General features: G+C 41.5%; 1 protein-coding gene across 1 annotated transcript in view; it reads left to right on the forward strand.

Annotated features, from left to right (window-relative positions):
- FYCO1 (FYVE and coiled-coil domain autophagy adaptor 1) overlaps positions 1–19,337 on the forward strand; it is a 101,141-nt gene that overhangs the window by 72,886 nt on the left and 8,918 nt on the right. Inside the window, exons 15-16 of the mRNA XM_036762008.1 lie at positions 9,086–9,181; positions 10,919–11,129. Of these exons, the coding sequence (XP_036617903.1) occupies positions 9,086–9,181; positions 10,919–11,129 (307 nt within the window). The remainder of the gene's footprint in view (positions 1–9,085; positions 9,182–10,918; positions 11,130–19,337) is intronic.

Genomic DNA, 19,337 nt, shown 5'->3' on the forward strand with positions numbered 1-19,337 from the left:
ATTTGGGCATATTGAATATAAGATGTCCATTTGGCAGTTGGTGCTGTGGGATCAAGGTTTAAGATAGACTTAGACAAGGCAACCTCTCTGGGCCTCTGTTTCTCCATCTGTAAAGTGAGGACGTGGACAAGATGACAACTGAAGCTGCCTTCTAGGTCTGAATCTTAGACCCTCAGCAAAGTGAGTTGGCCTGAATTAGGGTCAATAATCTCCAAGGGGAGTAGAATCTATTTGTTGTCCTGATCTAAATCTTGCCACTAGACCCAGATGGCTCCAGAGGAGAAAGTGAGGCTGGTGACTTTGCACAGGAAAAGTCGCTTGCAAGTCGTGGCACCATCTTCCTGATGTCATGGTCCTTTTCGAGAACAAAGGACAAACCACAACAACCACAACAATTGCAGTAACATAGGTGATGAGTAGCAGAGCCTAGATTTGCAGCAATGAATGTCAATTTTTTTTTCATAGATGATTAGGTTCAAGTTTGCAGGGTGTGCTATTTTGAATTGCATCTCAAGCTTCTTTTCAGATTATGTTATTTTGTTTCCATCTTTGGTTTCTGGTGGGTGCAGAATGGTCTCTCTGTTAGTGTCATCTTTTCCTTTAAATTTGAAGGTCTTTCTCCTGGTTGTTTGCAAAATTATTTTTTGTCATTAGAATTATTAAATTAACCAGTGTGTGTCTTGGAATTTGAAGCACAGTACCTTTGATTTCTGGAGATTTGTATATTCTTTTGGCGTTTTGCCTTTTGTATTCAGAAATTCTGAGCAGTTTTCCTGCATTATTTCTTGCACTATGGTGGTCACATTTTTTTACTTGTCTTGTTCTGATGGGAGGTCTATGATTCTAAGGCCTTAAGTTATCTCTATGCATCATATCTTCAAGATCAGTATGTTTTGCTTGCTAGAGATGTCTGTTCTTTTATTGTTTTTGCTTTTCTCCTTCCAGATTGTCCTTTGCTTCAGTATATTTATATTCCCAATCTTTTCTCTCTTTTGCTTCTTTGGAGAGACTTAGCCCTATGGATTCAAGTTTTTCTCTTCTACTAATTATTTCTACTGTGTAAGTCATAAATCCTGCCATTTGTTTACATCTAGCTTTTCTCAAAATTTTGATTTCTCACTTGAACCATTCTGGAACATCCTACTGTAGTTCCATATTCTCTGTATTTTGTCAGTTTTGGCTCAATTTTCTTTGTGATACAATATTTATTTAGAGACATTTCCAATCTCTTAGATGCCTTGATGTCCATCTTCTAATTTTAGTATTTTCCTTATTAGTTTATCTGCTTATCGTCTAGGATTTTAACTGACTTTTCTCTCTCCTAAAATATTTGGTAGTTTTGTTCTTTTTTTCATTTATTTCCCTGTCACTGACTTTCTGATTCCTTCCCCTTTAATGTTAGGTTTACCCCCAGGGATGGACCTCAAAACTGTCTCAGGCTCCTCCTACATTGGGGATTTTACTTTTCACCAGCCTCAGTCCTTCCTCCAAGTAACTTCAGGGAAGGCAGGACTGGGCTGAGCTGGACACCAATGCTCTTTCCTGCAGGCCCAGTGTATCCCCATGATCTGGTTCCCTGCCCCAGTGTTCTCTGTTCTTTAGTTCTCGTAATGGACTAAAGAATCTGTCTGCTTTTTAAGGTTTAGGAAACAGGAAAATGGATGCTCAGGAGAGAGTCTCTGCCACCTTTGGGTTCTCTAACCTAGAAGCTTATTCAGGCAAAGGGGGATACTCTCTCCCTCCACATATGACTGGGAAGAGAAGAGTTGAGGTCTTCTGGCTGTTGCCATAGGATGATGGGGAAGAACAGGGACAGTGTATTATAGCAGAAATTGCATGATGAGGAAAATCCCTGAGTACAAAAGCAGCAGCCCATGGGTTGTTTTGTGTACCCTGCCAGAGCAAGGAGGCTGATGGGGGCAGGGAAGTGCCGAGTGAATTCTAAGAGTTAACATTCGCTAATGTTAATTAGTAAGGCCATCACCTTCTTGGACTTCTTGCTTTCTCCTCCTGTGGAAACAGCTGTGGTGGCTCTACCTCAATAACATAATTCCTCCTTGGAAGGGTAGAGGTCCCTGACCAACCAGAAGCTGAGTCACTGAATTATTTTTCTCCATTCAACTTTGTAGAAAAAGACCATTGATAAGAAGAAATAATGACGTGAACTTACACACACACACACACACACACACACACACACACACACACACACACGTCTTGTACATCTTCTGAGTTCAGTGTTGATTTAGCCAGGTCTCCACAACTTTTACATCTCTACGCCTGTATAGCAATCACTAATTTCAGAATGATGTTCAGTAGAAGATAAGTTCCTTGGAAGCAGGATTTTCATTTTTTGTCTTATTCCCAGCTCCTAGTACAATGCCAAACACTGTAATTCATCCCTTAATAAATTCTTGTTGTTTATTTTTGAATTAAATATAAAATTATTTTATTATTATATTGAAAATGAAGATTCTGAGACCTTGCAACTTTTTGAATTATCCAGGAAAGATTTAGTTACGTTCATCTCCAGGGAATTGTACAAGTGCTTATTCATGACACAAGACTCCTCTCCCCACCCCCCAAAAAAAGACCCAGCTTTTTAATATGGGCCATCTTTTGATGATGCCTCAGAATCCCAGGTTCACAAGTGAGGAAAGGGCAGTGGGGAGGCAGCAGACTCATGTTTGATGTGAGAAGGCCGCAACATATGACTCACTCGGGGTAATTGGTACAAAGACAGTCACTGGGGAGCTGCATTCTTAGAAAAGGAGGTGATCTGGCCATCGGACAAGTTCACAGTCCATTTTCCGTCAGGGCCCTCTTTGGTTTCCACATCATGGACCATCGTGGCCCCCCCTGGGAGAAGCTGATCCCCTGAAATCTCATCCCCACGCAGACTGACTCAGCTTTATTTTTATTCTCAGGTCCCTCCATCGCCTCTCCCTTCCAGTTGAAGGACTGGAGAGGGAGCCCTAACCTCCTCTCAAAGCCTGCCTTTATAGAGGACTTTGAACTTTCCCACTTTCCATCAGGGGCTCCGCTTGGTTTCCGCTCTACACAACATCATGGCCCCCACTGTGGCCCCCAACCATCACTTCCTTTCCCCATTAGATCATAAGCTCCTTGAGGGCAGAGACTGTCTTTTCCTAATTATATGCCTGGCACTTAGCACAATGCCTTGCATATAGTAGGCACTTAATTGATGTTTATTCAGTTGAATCGAAATGGGATAGCTAATGATTCATCAGGGTGAGGGCTCTACTGTTATTCACAAAATATCAAGAAATCTAGAGGACCCCCACACACTGGAGGACATGAGCAAGAGTTGCACAAGATGAGAAAGTGAAGACAGATTGCAATCTGTACCACTGGAGAGAGTACCCACATTAATAAAATCACAAACCAAAGTAATGAGGTATATCATACTTGGCACAGAGCTCTGGGCCTGGAGTCAGGAAGACCTGAGTTTGAATTTAGCCTCAGACACACACTAGCTGTGTGACTCTGGACAAGTCACTTAAACTGCTTGTTGCCTCAGTTTCCTCATCTGTAAAATGGACATAATAACAGCACTGACCAGATGAGATAATGTATGTAAAGTGCTTTGCAAACCTTAAAACACCCATTTGCAAGCTAGCTGTTACTTGCCAAAATAGGAAAAGAATCCGAGGCTTTCAGAAATGCAGAAAGGAAGCCTGTCAACAAGAATTGAACCCAGTGACCTTCCCGTCAAATTGAAATAGCCCAAACTCCCCATCACGCCAGAGAATAGAGGCTAAAGGAGAGGTGAGCGGTGGGGTTGGAGTTGTAACTGCATCAGGCAGGAGTCCCATCCCCTGCCCATCACCAGTGAGTTGCTGCCACATTGCCTCATCTCCAGGCCTTGAATGTGACTTCATTCTTCCTCCTTTTATTACTCTGTAGCTTGCTCTTTATTTTAGTCTGACAAGGCTTTATAATTAGGCCTTGATTATTACTTTATTGTGGGATTAGGGAAGAGGGGAAAAAGAAAAGAAGCTTATTCCATGCCAGATAATGGAATGCTACTTTGCTGGTGGGTCTGGCCATCTGGTGTGCAACTCCTGAGATAATGCGAGAAAATTTAGGCCTGGTATGCACAGGTGCTGTGGAGGACACCATCAATACTCTTTCTTAATGATGAATTGTCTTAGGCTCTTGAGAGGAAAATGAAACAAGGCAGCCAGATGAGCTGGCATGATTGGTGATGGGGCGACATCTAGTGGTCCTACCTTTCATGTGCCGTCCCATCTACCCTAGTGGCAGAGCCCCTCCTCTAATCCAGGGCTTCCCAGATTTTTCAAGTATAAGACTCTTTTTAATGTCCCCAGATTTCACAGACCCTCCTTCCCCCATGTGATAGTGACTGTGCTATTAGCACCTGCCCTCCTGCCTTTAGGAAGCCAGAGGGGCCTCAGAGTCGGATGTGAGTGGAGATCGTACGCTTGCAATAGCAAAAGCCCACGTTATGTGACACTGGAAGGTTTACATATTACTTTACGTATTTTACCTCATCTGAGTCTCACAACAACCCCGTGATGTAGGAGACACAAGTATAATTCCTGTTTTATTATTAGAAAACATCAGGGTGATTAAGTGGCCTGGCCTGTGTTATGAAGCTAGTAAGCATCACAACTAGGACTCAGATATCCTGGATCCATATTCAGTGCCTTTTACAGACACCCCCCCCCACACACACATACCATATGGCTCCCATACCACATATCTTTAAGGTTTTGTTGTTTGGTATATTTCAAAACTTCAGTGAATCTATGATGTCATCAATGTGAGCCTTCTCTGCAGTGGCACAGACTGAAATCCACCAGGGCCTTCTTCTCTCGTTCAGTTCTCATCCTCCCATAAATCTTCCATGGGATTGTGCCCTAAGCGTGCTGGCGGCCTTTCTCGAGGTCTCTTGACATGCTCTTTGCCTGTCTCTTACCCTCACCATTGCTACTTGACCAATCTTCCTTATTCTCCAGTCGCCCAGCTCTTGTATGCTCTCTTTTATGCTGATTTTTACATTCAGTTTTCCATCAATTGACATATTCCAGCCTAGTTTTAGAAGACAGAAATTGAATAAAATAAGAGGGAAATGAAGAATTGAAAAGAATACCCATGCTAATAGAATGGAGAGGAGATGCAAATAATAATAAAAAAAAAACTATTTGACTTTGGAATATCGGCTGAGATTAACTCACCGTTACAGGTTTTACCCTCATGACCTCTACCCTCCATGCATATGTCAACCTCCTTTCTCAATTTAATCCTTTCATGGAGAAGGAGCTGCTTAGGAAAAACTCTGGATCATCTCAGTTATCCGGTTTCTATATTAACTGAATGCAGATGACCAGGAAGTGGCTGTAATAGAGGTTGCAAGAACACTAGATATGGTTTTCATTCTTTCAGAGTCTCTGACCTAGTGTTGCTAGTGTTATCTCCTAAAATATTTTTTTCTGTTTACTTTGTACTGTAGAGAAGAGTGAAAGAAGAAAACAGAATGAAGGCTCAGAAAGAGGAAATCCTGCACTCTAGTATATAGATGGAGTGACAGTGAGGATGGGTAGAGAAGGAAACAGATGGAAACTATGTTTGTGACAAGATGCTACTACAACATGCAAACACTATGGACAAACTAGCTACAGAGAAGATAAATGGGCGGTGATCTCAGGGTGGGTACATTAAAGGGTGAAGAAGGTGGGATTTTGGCTGAGAATTGAGGGAAGCCAGGAGAGAGGAAAGGAGAGAAAAGGAAGAAAATTCTAAGCGTGGGGGACAGCCAGGAAAGATGCTCAGAGTTCAGAGATAGAGTGTCTTGTCCCAGGAGTAGAAAAGAGGCCAGACACTAGACTGTTGAGTATTTTAAGGAGAGTGAGGTATAAAAAAATTGGGCAGGCAGGAATGGACCAGGTTATGGAGGGCTTTAGAGGCCAAACAGAAGATTGTATCTTTGATCCTGGAGATAATAGGGAGCCATTGTGGTTTCTTGAGGGAGATGAGGGAAGACATGGTCAGACCTTTGTTTTAAGAAGATCAGATTGATAGGTGAGTGGAGGGTGGACTAGAAGGGGCGGGGGACGCTTCAGGCAGGGGCACTAGCCACCAGACTATTGCAGAAGTCCCAAGATGAGAACCTGCACTAGATTGATATCAGAGGAGAGAAGAGGACCATGTATGGGAAATGTCACAGGGAAAGGAAAGAAAGCCTGCCCACTAACCTCCAAAGAGTCATTTCTACTTAAAAGTCCTCTCAGTTTATTTTGAAACTCTGCTGTGCTATATCCATGGAATCCTAACTTTCCCTTTTATGGAGTCATGACCCTCTGCTCTCTGATAATCAAAGCTCATGGGCCTAGAAGGGGGTTGAGTTTCTGAAGGCGGCTTTCTCCACTATGAAGAGCCACCATCTTCAGCATCAAACAGACTGCACAAAGGGTGGTACAATAGCAGTGATGAATTTCTAACTATTTGGACAGTTCTGATGATTTTCTAAAGGAGAGGGCTTTCTGAATCATTAGCAGCAAAAGCACAGGAGCAAATCTACCTAAGCCCCTGGAATATTGGCCAGTACCAACGGAATAAAGTGAAGCGAAAAAAATGAAATATTAGGGAATATTAGCCAGACACTGGCCTGAGGATGAGATTTTTCCTAGTCTTTGGGATCGCTAGTCAAAGGGATGTCATGAAAAGCACAACAGGCTGGGCACCATGTTGTCAAATCCAACATGGCGCTTGCACGTTGCACAAAGGGTTAGATCCCTTCATTGACTAATCCCTCACCTTCTCCTTCCCTGCTCAGAGATATTCTGAAGAATAGATATTCAGATTCTTCATCTGTAAAAGGAAATCCTGCAGACACTTTTATTTGTGGTGCTGATTTAAAAACAGATCCTATGCTAAAGTGTTGTCTATATACAGGGTTGAATTGATAATCTGTGTACCTTCCCTCCTTCCAGCCTTGACTCAGCTCACCTCTTCCAGCAAGCCTTCCATGATTATTAACCTTACTGACTCTGAGCATCCCTTTATTTTGCATCCCCTCTGCATTTTTTAACTCAAGTGATACCATTATCCCAGTGCCTACTGCTGGTTCCCTTTTCTTGGAGTGGAGAGGGGAAGTGAGCTCCGCTGGCTCAGTAGGCTGGGCAGCTCTGGGAGCACACCGCCGGTGTGACCTCTCTGAGGGCTCTGGAGCAGCAGCCGAAGCACAGCACCCCAGAAATACCCCACACTTGCCACAAGAAAGGTACCAGGGGAGGAAGCCCGGGAGCCCCAGCTCTGTGGGCACACCTCTTCACTGGCCTGTAGTTGTACATGACCTCTCTGCCCTCTGACCCCAAATCCTCTGCTAACCACCACACACATCCTAGGCCAGTTTGATCAAAGATACACCAGCCACATGATCTCTCTGCTTCTTTTATGTACCTACTGAACAGCAGCCTCTGGTAAAAGTGTCTATGCAGCTAACCCCAGGATAACCGGTTGTTTTAAGAAGCCCCAGTTTAAGGGGTCTTCTGAGGGTCCTCCAGTTTCCCTGAACACTGCATCATCTGTCTTCTCTTTTTCACGTTAGCCCTGTGTAGTACTATTCTGATAATTTTCTCTTCCTTCCTTCAGGCCCAGGGAAGATATGCTCTAGGGTACTATCCTTAGGCAAAGATGGGCCATACTATCAGCACCAATTCTTAGGTGGTGGGTGTGAGGTTGTTTCTGTTGCATATTCCATCTTTATCTCTGTGGGAATTTCTGCATATCCACAGCAATATTTCACAGTTTAAGTAGACTATTTCTATATCTTGACAGAATTCCATTCACAGTATAGATTCTTGGGAAGTATCTCAGTTCTGCACAAAGCAGTAGTTAGTAGGAAGAGAGGACTTCAGGATTTTTCAGGCAGAAGATAGAGGATAGTACGTGAAATGGAGGTGCTGGGCGCTAATTCAGCTTGCCTAGATTGGAAGGTGGCCTAGTACCAGAGCTGGATATGGAACTAAAGAGTCACACCCCTTCCTTTAATTCTAGGCTACATCAGCTTCTCTGAGGAGCCTTACAGTAGTAGGGGCATTGGTTTACCTGCAGAGTGAATCTGGACATGACCAGGTTCATGATGAGAGTCTCCTGCCCTCCCACTTGTGGCCTTCTACAAGCCATAGAAGATGGTGGAGTGAGGTCCTGTGTGCTTTATACAACACTCTTTGCAAGGACTCATAGCCTCTTTCCTTTTACACTCTTCATGACACATTCTCAGCAGCTGGGTGGCGCAGTGGTTAGAGTGCTGGGCTTGGCACTACGAAGACTTGAGTTCCTAATCCTACCTCAGACACTTAGTATCAATATGGTCCTGAGCAAGTCACTTAACATCGCTCAGCCTCAGTTTCCTCAACTGTAAAATGGTGATACACATTTACCTACCTCCCAGGATTGTTGCAAAGACGAAAGGAGATAACATATGTACAGTATTTTACAAACCTTAAAATGTTAAATACATGCTTTTGCTTATTATTATTAGCTCTCCTCAAAGCTTGTCCTAGGTACCACCTCCTTCAGGAAGCCTTCCCTGAAGCCTCCGGTGTCAGTGCTCTCCCTTTTCCCAGAGCACATTACATTGACTTATCTGTGTCAAGGGTGAACTCCCTCAGTGGAATTCAATCTCTCTCCTTGAAAGCAGGGTAAGCTCTCAAGCAATAAGGACCTGTTGAATTAAATTGATCTTACTGAACCTCTTGGGCACCTTATAAATGGACTCTTTGCCCAGGCTCAGAACTAACTGGATTTAACCCTGTGCTCTGGGCTGTCGCAGCAATGCCATGTTGATGTAGTTCGGTAGGTATGGGGTTGTTGGTCGGTCAGCGGGTCCTTAACATCCAGCAGAGCTGTTCTGGGTGCCCCTCTTCAGAGACACCCAAGGCGTTGTTACCGCAGCTAGGACTCGAGAAGCTATTGATTTCTTAGAAGGAATGCAGCATTAGGCATGGTGGTCAACACACCTTAGCAGGACAAAGGGATTCTCTTGCGTGTGTGTTTATGCCTGACTGGAGACGTCTTTGTGTCTCTGACCTCACAGGGACAGCATATCCAACTCTTTGACGCCCGATGGCTCTGAAGACATGCCAATGGGTCAGGATGCAGAAATCTGCTTGCTGAAGTCTGGAGAGCTGATGTGAGTACCACTGCAGTGTGGCGTTTGCCAAGTTGGAGTGCACCCAGCTGGAGAGAAGGAGGGGACTCAAGGAGGAGCCCCACTTGGTTGGGGCCTTACAGGCATTGATATGTTGGAGGTCAAAAGTTATTGACAAGTCTACCAATTTTGGCAGCCTTGGGCAGTCCTTTGATTCTCATGACCCTTGCCACAATTGATACCTCCATGGAAATGCTGCCATCTTTCCCTGGACCCTTCTTGTTCCTTCTCCCATGTCCTTTCTCCCCTGCTACTATCTGGCTGACATGCTGAACTAGACCGAAAAATATAGAATGAGAATATCATGGGAGAATTGCCCGTTTGCCCCAACCACCCCAATACTTGGGACCACCAGAAGCTCTGTCCACAGGTAAATGTCACCTTTGATAAATGTTTCTCAGGGCCTTGGAGGCAGGAGCCTGGGAGTGAACCTCAGCCGCCCACTTGGGGTCACAAACCTTTGCCCTTCTTCAGCCCCTTTAGAAATAGAACAGTGATATTCCCCAAACTCTCTGTTCTTTCTTACCTCCTTTTACCCCACTGGAGAACCCTCATCCCCTGTACATGGAGATGGATCTTCTCACCGCTAAGAGCGCCCCTCTACCCATTGGGCTGTGTGGACTCTCATTAGGTCTTAGTACCAGTATTACTCCCGTTTTACAGATTAGAAAATCGAGGCTCAGAGAGTGGCTTGCCTGTGATCACATGATGTCAGAGGCATAAGTTGAAGCCAGATCCTCCAGGACCTATCGGCTAGAACCTGTAACACTGTGGCCAGGGCAGCTCCCTCCCTGCCCAGAATTTCTGCTAATTCAATGCTGTATCAGCATAGAAGACTTAAACTAAAGGGAGATACCCACTTGCCGTATACCCAGTAACAAAGTATAACGTCTTTAGGGTTAAATTCTCTCTCTTTATTCCATTTCTAACATAACTTTTTGTTTTGCTTTTTTAAAAAAAACAACAAAAACAAGTTATGGGATTGATTTTCCACCTTCTTGCCTACACAGAGAAGTGCAAAGAGCCAGGGAGAATAAACTGGAGTCAGTACAGGAGATAACTAACTACCTCCCTCCTCACCCTCAGTCACTAGCTGCCTCCTTTTTTCCCATTAGAATAGGGGCTAACTTTTTTCTGTATCACGGAGTCCTTGGGAAGGGAACCTACAGACCCTTTCTCAGGATAATGTTTTTAAACAAGTAAAATAAAATCCACAGGATTACAAAAGAAACCAATTATGTTGAAGTCATCATCAAACTATTTCATGAATCCCTGGTTAAGAACCCCTGCGTTAGAATGTAAACTGGCAAGAAAGGATTGTTTCTCTCTTTGTACGTGTATCCCCAGCACCTGGCACAGTCCCAGGCCACAGTAAGCATTTAATAGATGCTGACTGGTTCTCGATGAATATAGACCCAACTCCCATGCAAATAATTCCTACTTCACAGGAGCCAGAAATTGTTTAGTTCCCAAAGGGTAAAAGGTTTCCTTCTAAAATCTCTGCTTAGTCTGTTATTTTATGTATGTAAAATAATTCCAGTGCTAATAACAGATTTATTCAAATAAAGTTCTTGCCAAGCTCCCCCTCAAAAAATAAAATCTCTGCTTGGTGGAAGGGGGAGGGCCCAAGATTCCTCTGTTGAATAGACAAGAGAGAGGCTGATGCTAACCATACCTGGACGTTGGTCATCTAGCTGAACCCTCATATCTTTCTTTCAGGATAAAATTACCCCTCACTGTAGATGAGATCTTAAATTTTGGGGAAAGCAACAGAGAGCTATTTGTCAGATCCAGCACCTACAGCATCATCCCGATCACTGTGACCGAGACCGGCCTCACCATCAGCTGGGTCTTCTCCTCCGATCCCAAAAGCATATCGTTCAGTGTTGTCTTCCAAGAGTCTGAGCATGCTGCCCTGGATCAGTGTAAGGTAAGGGTCCTTCTGGCAGGCCACCCCATAACTCCACAGATCCAGAGACAAAGCCATCAAAAGACTTGTGTTTGCAGACATACCGCCTGCAGATCTTCCTGGCCCCAAAGCTGGCAGAACCACTTTTGCAATCAGTAGCTTCCAGCCAGGTGTGTGCTGGTAGATATTTAACAGCTGGCTCTCTGGGAATAGTATGTTTGCACAACACACTTTGGAGTTTAATCTGCATTATTCATATTTTCCCTATCCCTTTCTTAAGTCTAGACAATCAACAAAACAATAAACCCAGCCCTGATTGGAAGTGTTTGCTGATCTCTGAGACATCAGCTCTCACACTGAAAATTTAACAGTGGGGTCAGCTGGCCTGGGCCCTCTTTCCAAGACCCTCCCAGCCCATTCCCTTGTCTGTGCCCACTGCTGTGAGAGCCCTGGCAGCCTCTCGTGTTATGCCCAAACAAACCAGTGGGGGGCGGAAGGAAGCCACTTACTGTGGCCTGAGCTGCTTAGTATGTGCTCAGACAGGCTTTCCATCTGAGCCAAGCCCTCTTCATCCAGTTGGTGATCCTCCCCCCTTGACATACAGCACTGAACATGTTTCAAAGCTCGTCTCCCAGCAGCTGATTCTGCAAACTCAACCTCAGAGACAGGCTTTATAGTCGTGGATTGTCACAGGCAATGGGAGAGGACCTCCTTCTCCTGTAGAACGTGTGATTCGGGATCACCAGGAGTCCTGGATCTGTAGCTGGGAAGGACCTCGGAGCCCCTCATTTAGCAGAGGTGGAAACTGAGTGTCAGGGACTTGAAGGGAGGAACAAGTAGTAAGTCATATTGGAACCTAGGTCCTCTGACTTCAGAGCCAAAGCCTTTCAGTCAGTAGGTCAGCTAGTCCTTATTAGGTACCTACTATGTGCCAGGCACTAGGCTGAGAGCCAGGGATACAAAGAAAGGCAAAAAATAGCTCCTAGTTTAAAAGGGAAAGACAACATGCAACAACTGTAGAAACAAAGTAGTTGTTGCTCAGTCATTTCAGTCGTGTCTGACTCTTTGTGGCCCCATTTGAGGTTTTCTTGGCAAAGAGATTAAAGTGATTTGCTATTTCTTTCTCTAGCTCATTTTACAGGAGGAAACTGAGGAAACTGAGGTAAACAGGACAAAGTGATTTGCCCAGGGTCACACAGCTAGTAAGTGTTTGAGGCTAGATCTGAACTCAGGTCTTTCTGACTCCAGAACCAGTAGTCTATGCACTGTGCCAGCTAGCTTCCCCAAGAAGATACAGACAGATTAAATTTGGGGTAGCCTCAGAAGGAAGGCACTAAGTCTGGACACATAGGAAATCTCATTAACATCTCATTAACCATTTCACCAAAGACTCTGTGTTGTTCAGCGACTACTTTTTCTGGGGTATGCTAAAGGAGAAGGTGTCCTCAATGAAAATCACAGATGCAACACACTTGATTGAATGCATAAAGAGTGAATGTGCTAAAATTGACCACAATGTGGAGTTATTGCATCGAGTTCACGTGAATCCTGCAAAGTGCATCAACCTTTGCATCACAAATGATGGAAATCATATTGAAGGTGTTATTTGGTAATAGTCCAATTAAATAAAATGTTGTTGAAAATTTCATTCATTTCATTTCTGCAAAATATGCATTTTTGCCCATGTGTCCAGACTTTAGGAACACCCTGTAGTAACTTTTGGGGCACAGTTCTGGATTACTGTTCAGAATGACTGCACTGAATAGAGTTCACAGCCCCATCAACAATGCCCTAATGTGCCTGTTTTCCTGAAACCCTTCCAATGTTTGTCATTTCTTTCTTTTTTGTCAGCTTCTCCAATCTTATGGATGTGAGGTAGAAACTCAGAGCTGGTTTAATTTATATTTCTCTATTAGTAATTTAAAGCATTTTTGCTTATGGCTATGGATTGCTTTGGGAAGCTAGGTGGTATAGTAGATAGAAACAGAAAGACTCATCTTCATGAATTCAAATCCAGCCTCAGACACTTACTAGATGTGTGACCTTGGGCAAGTCACTTAACCCTATTTGCCTCAGGTCCTCATCTTTCAAATAAACTGGAGAAGGAAATGGCAAAGCTCTCCAGTATCTTTGCCAAGAAAACCCGAAATGGGGTCATGAAGAGTTGAATATGACTAAAATAACTGAACCACAATAAACTAATAACTTGGATTTCTTTCCCTGAAAACTGCCTGCTCATATCCTTAAGCCAGTCAAGGAATTTGAACTATCATATCAATAGAGGAGTGAGATATAAATTTGAATCCCTTCCTCAAATAACTTGGTAATGAGACCCTTAGTAGAAACAGGCTACAAAACTTTTTTCCCATTTCCCTACTTCCCTTCTGATTTTAGCTGGTTCTGTTTTGTTTATGCAAAACCAAATTTTATATAATTTTATATAATCAGACTTGCCTGTTTTGCCTCCTATGACCTTGTTTGGTCATGAACTCTTCTCCTATCCATAGATCTGACGGGTGATTTTTCCTTCTTGCTCTTGTCATTTGTTTAGGATGTTACCCCTTAAGTTGTGTATCCATTTAGGGCTTGATAGATGGTGTGAAATGTTAGTCTATGTCTAGTTTCTGCCAGATTTCTTTCCAGTTTTCCTAGCAATTTTTGTTGAATTTTCAGTTCTTACCCCAGGAGCTGGGGCCTTGGGGTTTACCCAACGGTGATTGCTGTGTTCATTTGCTTTTGTCTGTTGGGTCGCTAATGTGTTCCACTGATCAACCTCTTTATTTCTTAACCAGCACCAAATCATTTTTGATGATTACTGCTTTGTAATATAGTTTGAGATCTGACAACTGCTCACCCCCTTCTATGTAAATATTTCATGAGTTATTTTTGCATTGTATTATATGATACCCTAGGCTGATTCCCAGAGTGGCTAACTTACTCTCAGAATCCCAGCACCCCCTTGGTGAAGATCTAGCTTCACGTTTTATTTGAGTTGATATGATTCTGTAGGGGTGGTGATTATGAGTTCTATATATTAGACTTCAGAGCTCTGAGCTTCAGATTGTAAGTTCATTTGCTTAATCATAGGAAGTTAACTAGAGGCCCTTCATGCTTGGTTTTCCTTGTCGTGGTGACCATGCCCAGTGTGATGGAGGTAACTCAACTACGTGGAAAATCCTCCAATTTATTTTTGTATCTCCGGACCATTCTGTCTTGTCCAACATGAGTGGGTAACAACCATCTTATGACCATTTAGTCAGCGGAGATGCCCCATGCTTCACCCAACCTAGAACCACCCCCCCTTCCCACCCCCCCACCCCCCGCTAATATGTCATTTTTGGCCCTCAAGAGCAAGGACTATCTGCCAATGAGATTCTGTATTTTGCCATGCTTCTTTTGCATATTTGGGTATCAAACTCTATAAATACAAGGTTCTGGAAGAAAGAGGCATCTCATATCACTGTCTAAATTTATAAGCTTCAGAGCATTCGAGTTCTTTTTTTGTAAAAATTACATGGCCATAATTTTAACTTTTTATGCGCCAGCTATTGGGGGTTTTTTTTGCCGTTTTCTTTGTTTTCATTTTGTTAAGACCAGGGAGATTCAGCAGTTGAATTGCTAGTTCCCCATTTTCAGCCAGCTAGCCACCTAGCTAATTTTAAAATTTCCTGTTGGCAGGGTTAAAATGGATTTTTTGCCTTTAAATTCTTTTAACGAGGAGTAGTTATAAATCATTTTTGTCATTAGTAGAGAAATCTCTTAAATTGATTGAGGGAGAACTTTCAGTGGTTCACAGCAGTGCAAGGAACCCATCCAAAGGATCCTGTGACCAGTCCCAGGATGGGTAGGGGTTGGGGGAGTGATTCCTCACTCCAGTGCTCCAACACTACCTGGAGAGAGCAATAATTTGGGCTAGACCTGACAGCGTTAGGGGAGAGATTCCCCGCCTCAACAGTAAGCTGTCAAGAAACGTGACCATCCCAGGAGCCACTGCATCTTCTTCTGACCTGAGAAGAAGGCTCATTTTGGTTTTACAGAGATGAGGAAAGGAAAAGGTTATTTTCACTTATATTTGCTTAGGATTAAGTCAGCTATTGACAATGAGAGCTACATTTTCAGGAAGTTTTAAAAGAAAGTAGGTATAAATTTTGTTGAATATTCACTTATAAAGGACCTTTCGGATCTAGTTGACCAGTCTTAGGACCCTAGAGGTTAAGCCCAGAAATTAAGAATTGGAAGTATTGGAGAATTTGCCAAAAACAAATCCATGAATTCCTACAGTGTTAGCTGTAGGAAAATTCCCATATAGGCGGAACTCAGACGGGTAGAAGATTACCTCCTACAATTCATAACCAAAGTGGGGGTCATCACTAGTGCCTTCAGTTGAGAAACTTCTCAGATGGAATAAGACAAAAGGCAGGTACTTTGGGATTCTAGTCTAAATTCTTTCAGGAGAAGTTCCTCCAAAGAGTGCCACTCCTGGCTGGGGACACCTTCAGGAGGGATGGGGTCAGGCATAAGAGGAGAAATGCATCCCACAGGATCTCTATTGGGACAAGGGTGGACTCCCTGTCGGGGGATGACTAAAGAAAGAGCTGTTAAGCTGTGTAAAGTTTGCTTTGAGAATACAAAGGATTTAGGGGATTGTTTTGGCCAAAGCATGCAACTTTCAATCACTTAGAAAGTTATGGAATTTTGTTGAACAACCTCCCCAAATCAACTTAGAATAAATGAACTATCAATATCGCTAAATCTTTCATTATTCTTAGTTTTTCTTCTTGTGATTATACTTTGGCAAAACGTCTAGAGGAATGGCACTTTAACCAGCTCTTCTATATGTTAGGGGTTTGTTCTAAATACCAAGTACACTTTAAATGGGTGGACCCGACTGGCAAATTAGACTAAAGAGATATGCATTGTTACTGAATTACATGTTTTATTGATAGGATTCTAAAAGCATTAACATAATTAGGAAAAAGAATTATCATGGGCTGGGAGCAGGACCCCAGCTACAAGATGGTCAAAGTTCTGTACTTAATAGAGGAGACACATGAGAGCTTGACTTCAAAATCTCCTGGGGAGAAAACTTAGAAGTTCAGGCCTGATTTAATGTTGCGTCTTGTTCTATGTGTGTCTGTTTATTTAGGAATAGTGGGTTCCTTATTTCAGATAGAAAGGGACCTTATACGATTAGGAAAGTCTTTAAGAGATTGGGAAATAAGCATCTGTTGTCTGTGCCATGCTCTTCATAGTTTGTGCCACCCCATAGCTAACAGGTGTTTTACCTATGCCTTTTCTTTTGGCATGATCAACCAAAACAAACAGGCTGTTAAAAAAACTTTAAAAAAAAACTTAAAAGAGGACAAATATCTCTTTTTTTTTCACTGTTGCCAACACCGGCTGTATTGGAGATTGCTGATATGAAAGATAGATACAGAAATTAATTGAAAACTAAGATACAAAAAAAAAAGATTGAAAATCAAATTAGTAAAAAAAAAAGGAATAATTATTTCTTTCATTTCTAAATTATAATTTGGATGTGTTTATAAAGTATTTTGATGAGAGTATGGGGTACTACCAAACTCTATATAATTTAATGAAAACAACGACAAGACTAGTTATTCCTCAAAAGGGACTTTGTAAATGAGTAGGGATTGATTTAAAACTGAAGTTTACATTTTAAGAACTGTCTTATTAGTCATAAACCATGTTGAGGAGCAGGAAATTCAGGGGAGCATTAAAATAAGAAAAACTTGGGAAATAGTATAGGATAAATTAGATTAAAAATTTGGCGAGCTTAAATAATTCCACAACTCAGAATTTTAAAAGGAAACACATCTGCTAAGCCTGAAGAAGTTTCAGCTAGTCAGTCTTTAAGTTTGATGTTTTGGGGTAGCAATCTGTGAAATTGGTTTTAATTTGAGTGTAGAATAAAGGCATACTTAAAAACTTAAAATTGGATAAGTTTATCATAGGAAGGAATTTTTATTTTTAGAAGGCAGAATCAGGAAATTTTAGACCATCTTCAGAGAAGAATAAAAGTGGGCAGAATTGGGGTTCATTTACCCTTCTGTTATTTGCTGCTTTTAAACAACCAACCTGAGGCCACCAAACAAATCTTGATTAGGGATCCTGTTTGAAAGTGAATCCCAAAGTGCTCCCAGAAAAGAAAACTTGTTTTGAAATTAGAAAGCAACTGAAGATAAGTGAAGTTTAATGATACTACTGCAGTTTAAGTCAATTGTTTAGGTAAATTAAAATACAGTAAAACTTGTTTTGAAATCAGTTGGTTAGTGAAAATAAGTTCAAATTATATAAATAAGGCTATAGTAAGTTAGGGAAAGATTCATTGAAGATAGAATTAAATAATAAAATTTATAGAAAGATATAGAAATAAAGTGTATGCACACCTATTAGGGGGTGTTTGCATTAGAAGAGATCAAATTAAAATGACAATAAGGCTTATAAAGGTATAAAATACTGAAATTTTGAGAGGGAAAAGTAGAACTTGCAAATTATTTTTAAAAACAAAGTGGACTTAATTTTGAGTGATTTGAAAAGAAATAAAAAAGTTGCACCCTGAACCCTTCAGAAAAGTATTGTCCATCAGATAGTTTTCCAGTAGCGCAATTCCTATTATATTCCTGTGCCATAGTTGGGCTTTGGCCAATCCCCTTGGCCATTGCCAAAATAGCTGAATGAATGCCTTTCCAACATAAAAGTGGTTAACTTTGAGGAGACATATGATTTCTCCTCTAAAGTCATCCTGCTTGTTAAAATCTATGATGCCCTAAAATAAGGAATTTATTCTGCTGAGTTCTTTGTGAGTCTATTTACCTATCACTTAATGTGATTGTAAGTAATTCTGATTGCCCAAAAACCCTTAAAGAAATTGGTATGAACTGTACATTTGTAACCACTAAAGAACCAAAAAGGGGTTTACTAGAGGAATTAAGCAAGTAGGAAAAAGGAAGAGTAGTGTTGGAGAAAAGTTCAAGATGAATAGGTTGGGCAAAGAAAGTTGGAGTCTTTTTGCAGTGACAGTGTAATTCAGGGTTTAAAAGCAAAGGGTTTGGGAGTTTTGAAAAGGAGATTTCAGAGAGCATCTTAATCCCACTGAAATAGAAAAGACTTAGGAATATCTTTTAAGCAATGCCCCTTTGATAGTTCCTGCATGTCTTCCTACCCCAATCGATCTAAAGACTATAACTAAAGATATGTTTCGTAAAATGCATGTTAATTAATTGATTGATAGAGAAAGGATTATTTCTTTGCTTTGATTTAAATAATCATGCTAAAGGATTAGCATTTCAGAAAATTTAAGGGAATTGGTTTGGCTCTTTGGGTAACTCAAAGAAACAAAGAAGCCATAATGGGGAATTGGGAGTGTCACCATGAATTTTTTTGAATATAAGCCAAATAAAAATAATGGAGCCTTGTGCAAAATGAAGTTTACTGTTTGCCACTAGTCATAAATCAAAATTGAGTGGGATGAAAATATTGTAATGGTAGTAAATTAAAGAATCTAATCAGTCCTTATACATACAAAAGGAATAGTAAATATTTATACCTATCTCCCAGGGTTCTTGGGAGAAACACGTAGTTATGAAGTGCTTCCCACAGTGCCTGGCTTGTGTAAAGGATGAACACTGTGGTGTTCAGATCTTGTAGGAACACAATTAAGCATGTTAGCCCATTTATAGGTACTTTTTCTAATTGGCATGGAATGTTAACAGAACTGGGAAATTATAGACTGAACATTTTAAAGTATTACTAAAAACAGGCTTAAGCAACTTTCAAGACATAGAAGAAGCCTGGCATGGGGTAGACACTACATAAACTACTATGATTATCTTGAAAATGCCAAGGGTAATAAGATAAATGACTTGCTATCAACTGATAAGTTTGAAAGGTATTTAAATTGTTATCACCTGATTGGTGATGTTTTCAATACAAAATGTCTGAGATTATTAAAGAAAGTTTCTTCTTTTCAATCTGAATACTGGTGTATTATAAGTATATTTATTATATGATTATTAATTTTGTGTTAAAAAAAACAGAAAAAAATAATAATAGTAAATGACTTACTGTTGGGAGAAGAACATGGCAAAATCCTCTTAGGAGATCTTTGTCTGGGTCATTGGGAGGAGCCCCACTACAGCATTGCCCTTTGAGGAACTAAGGCCTCATCTTTTAATGCTGTTATTTTGAACCAGCTATTCACCATGT

The sequence above is a fragment of the Trichosurus vulpecula genome, chromosome 5, assembly GCF_011100635.1.
Source record: "Trichosurus vulpecula isolate mTriVul1 chromosome 5, mTriVul1.pri, whole genome shotgun sequence".
Taxonomy (NCBI): domain Eukaryota; kingdom Metazoa; phylum Chordata; class Mammalia; order Diprotodontia; family Phalangeridae; genus Trichosurus; species Trichosurus vulpecula.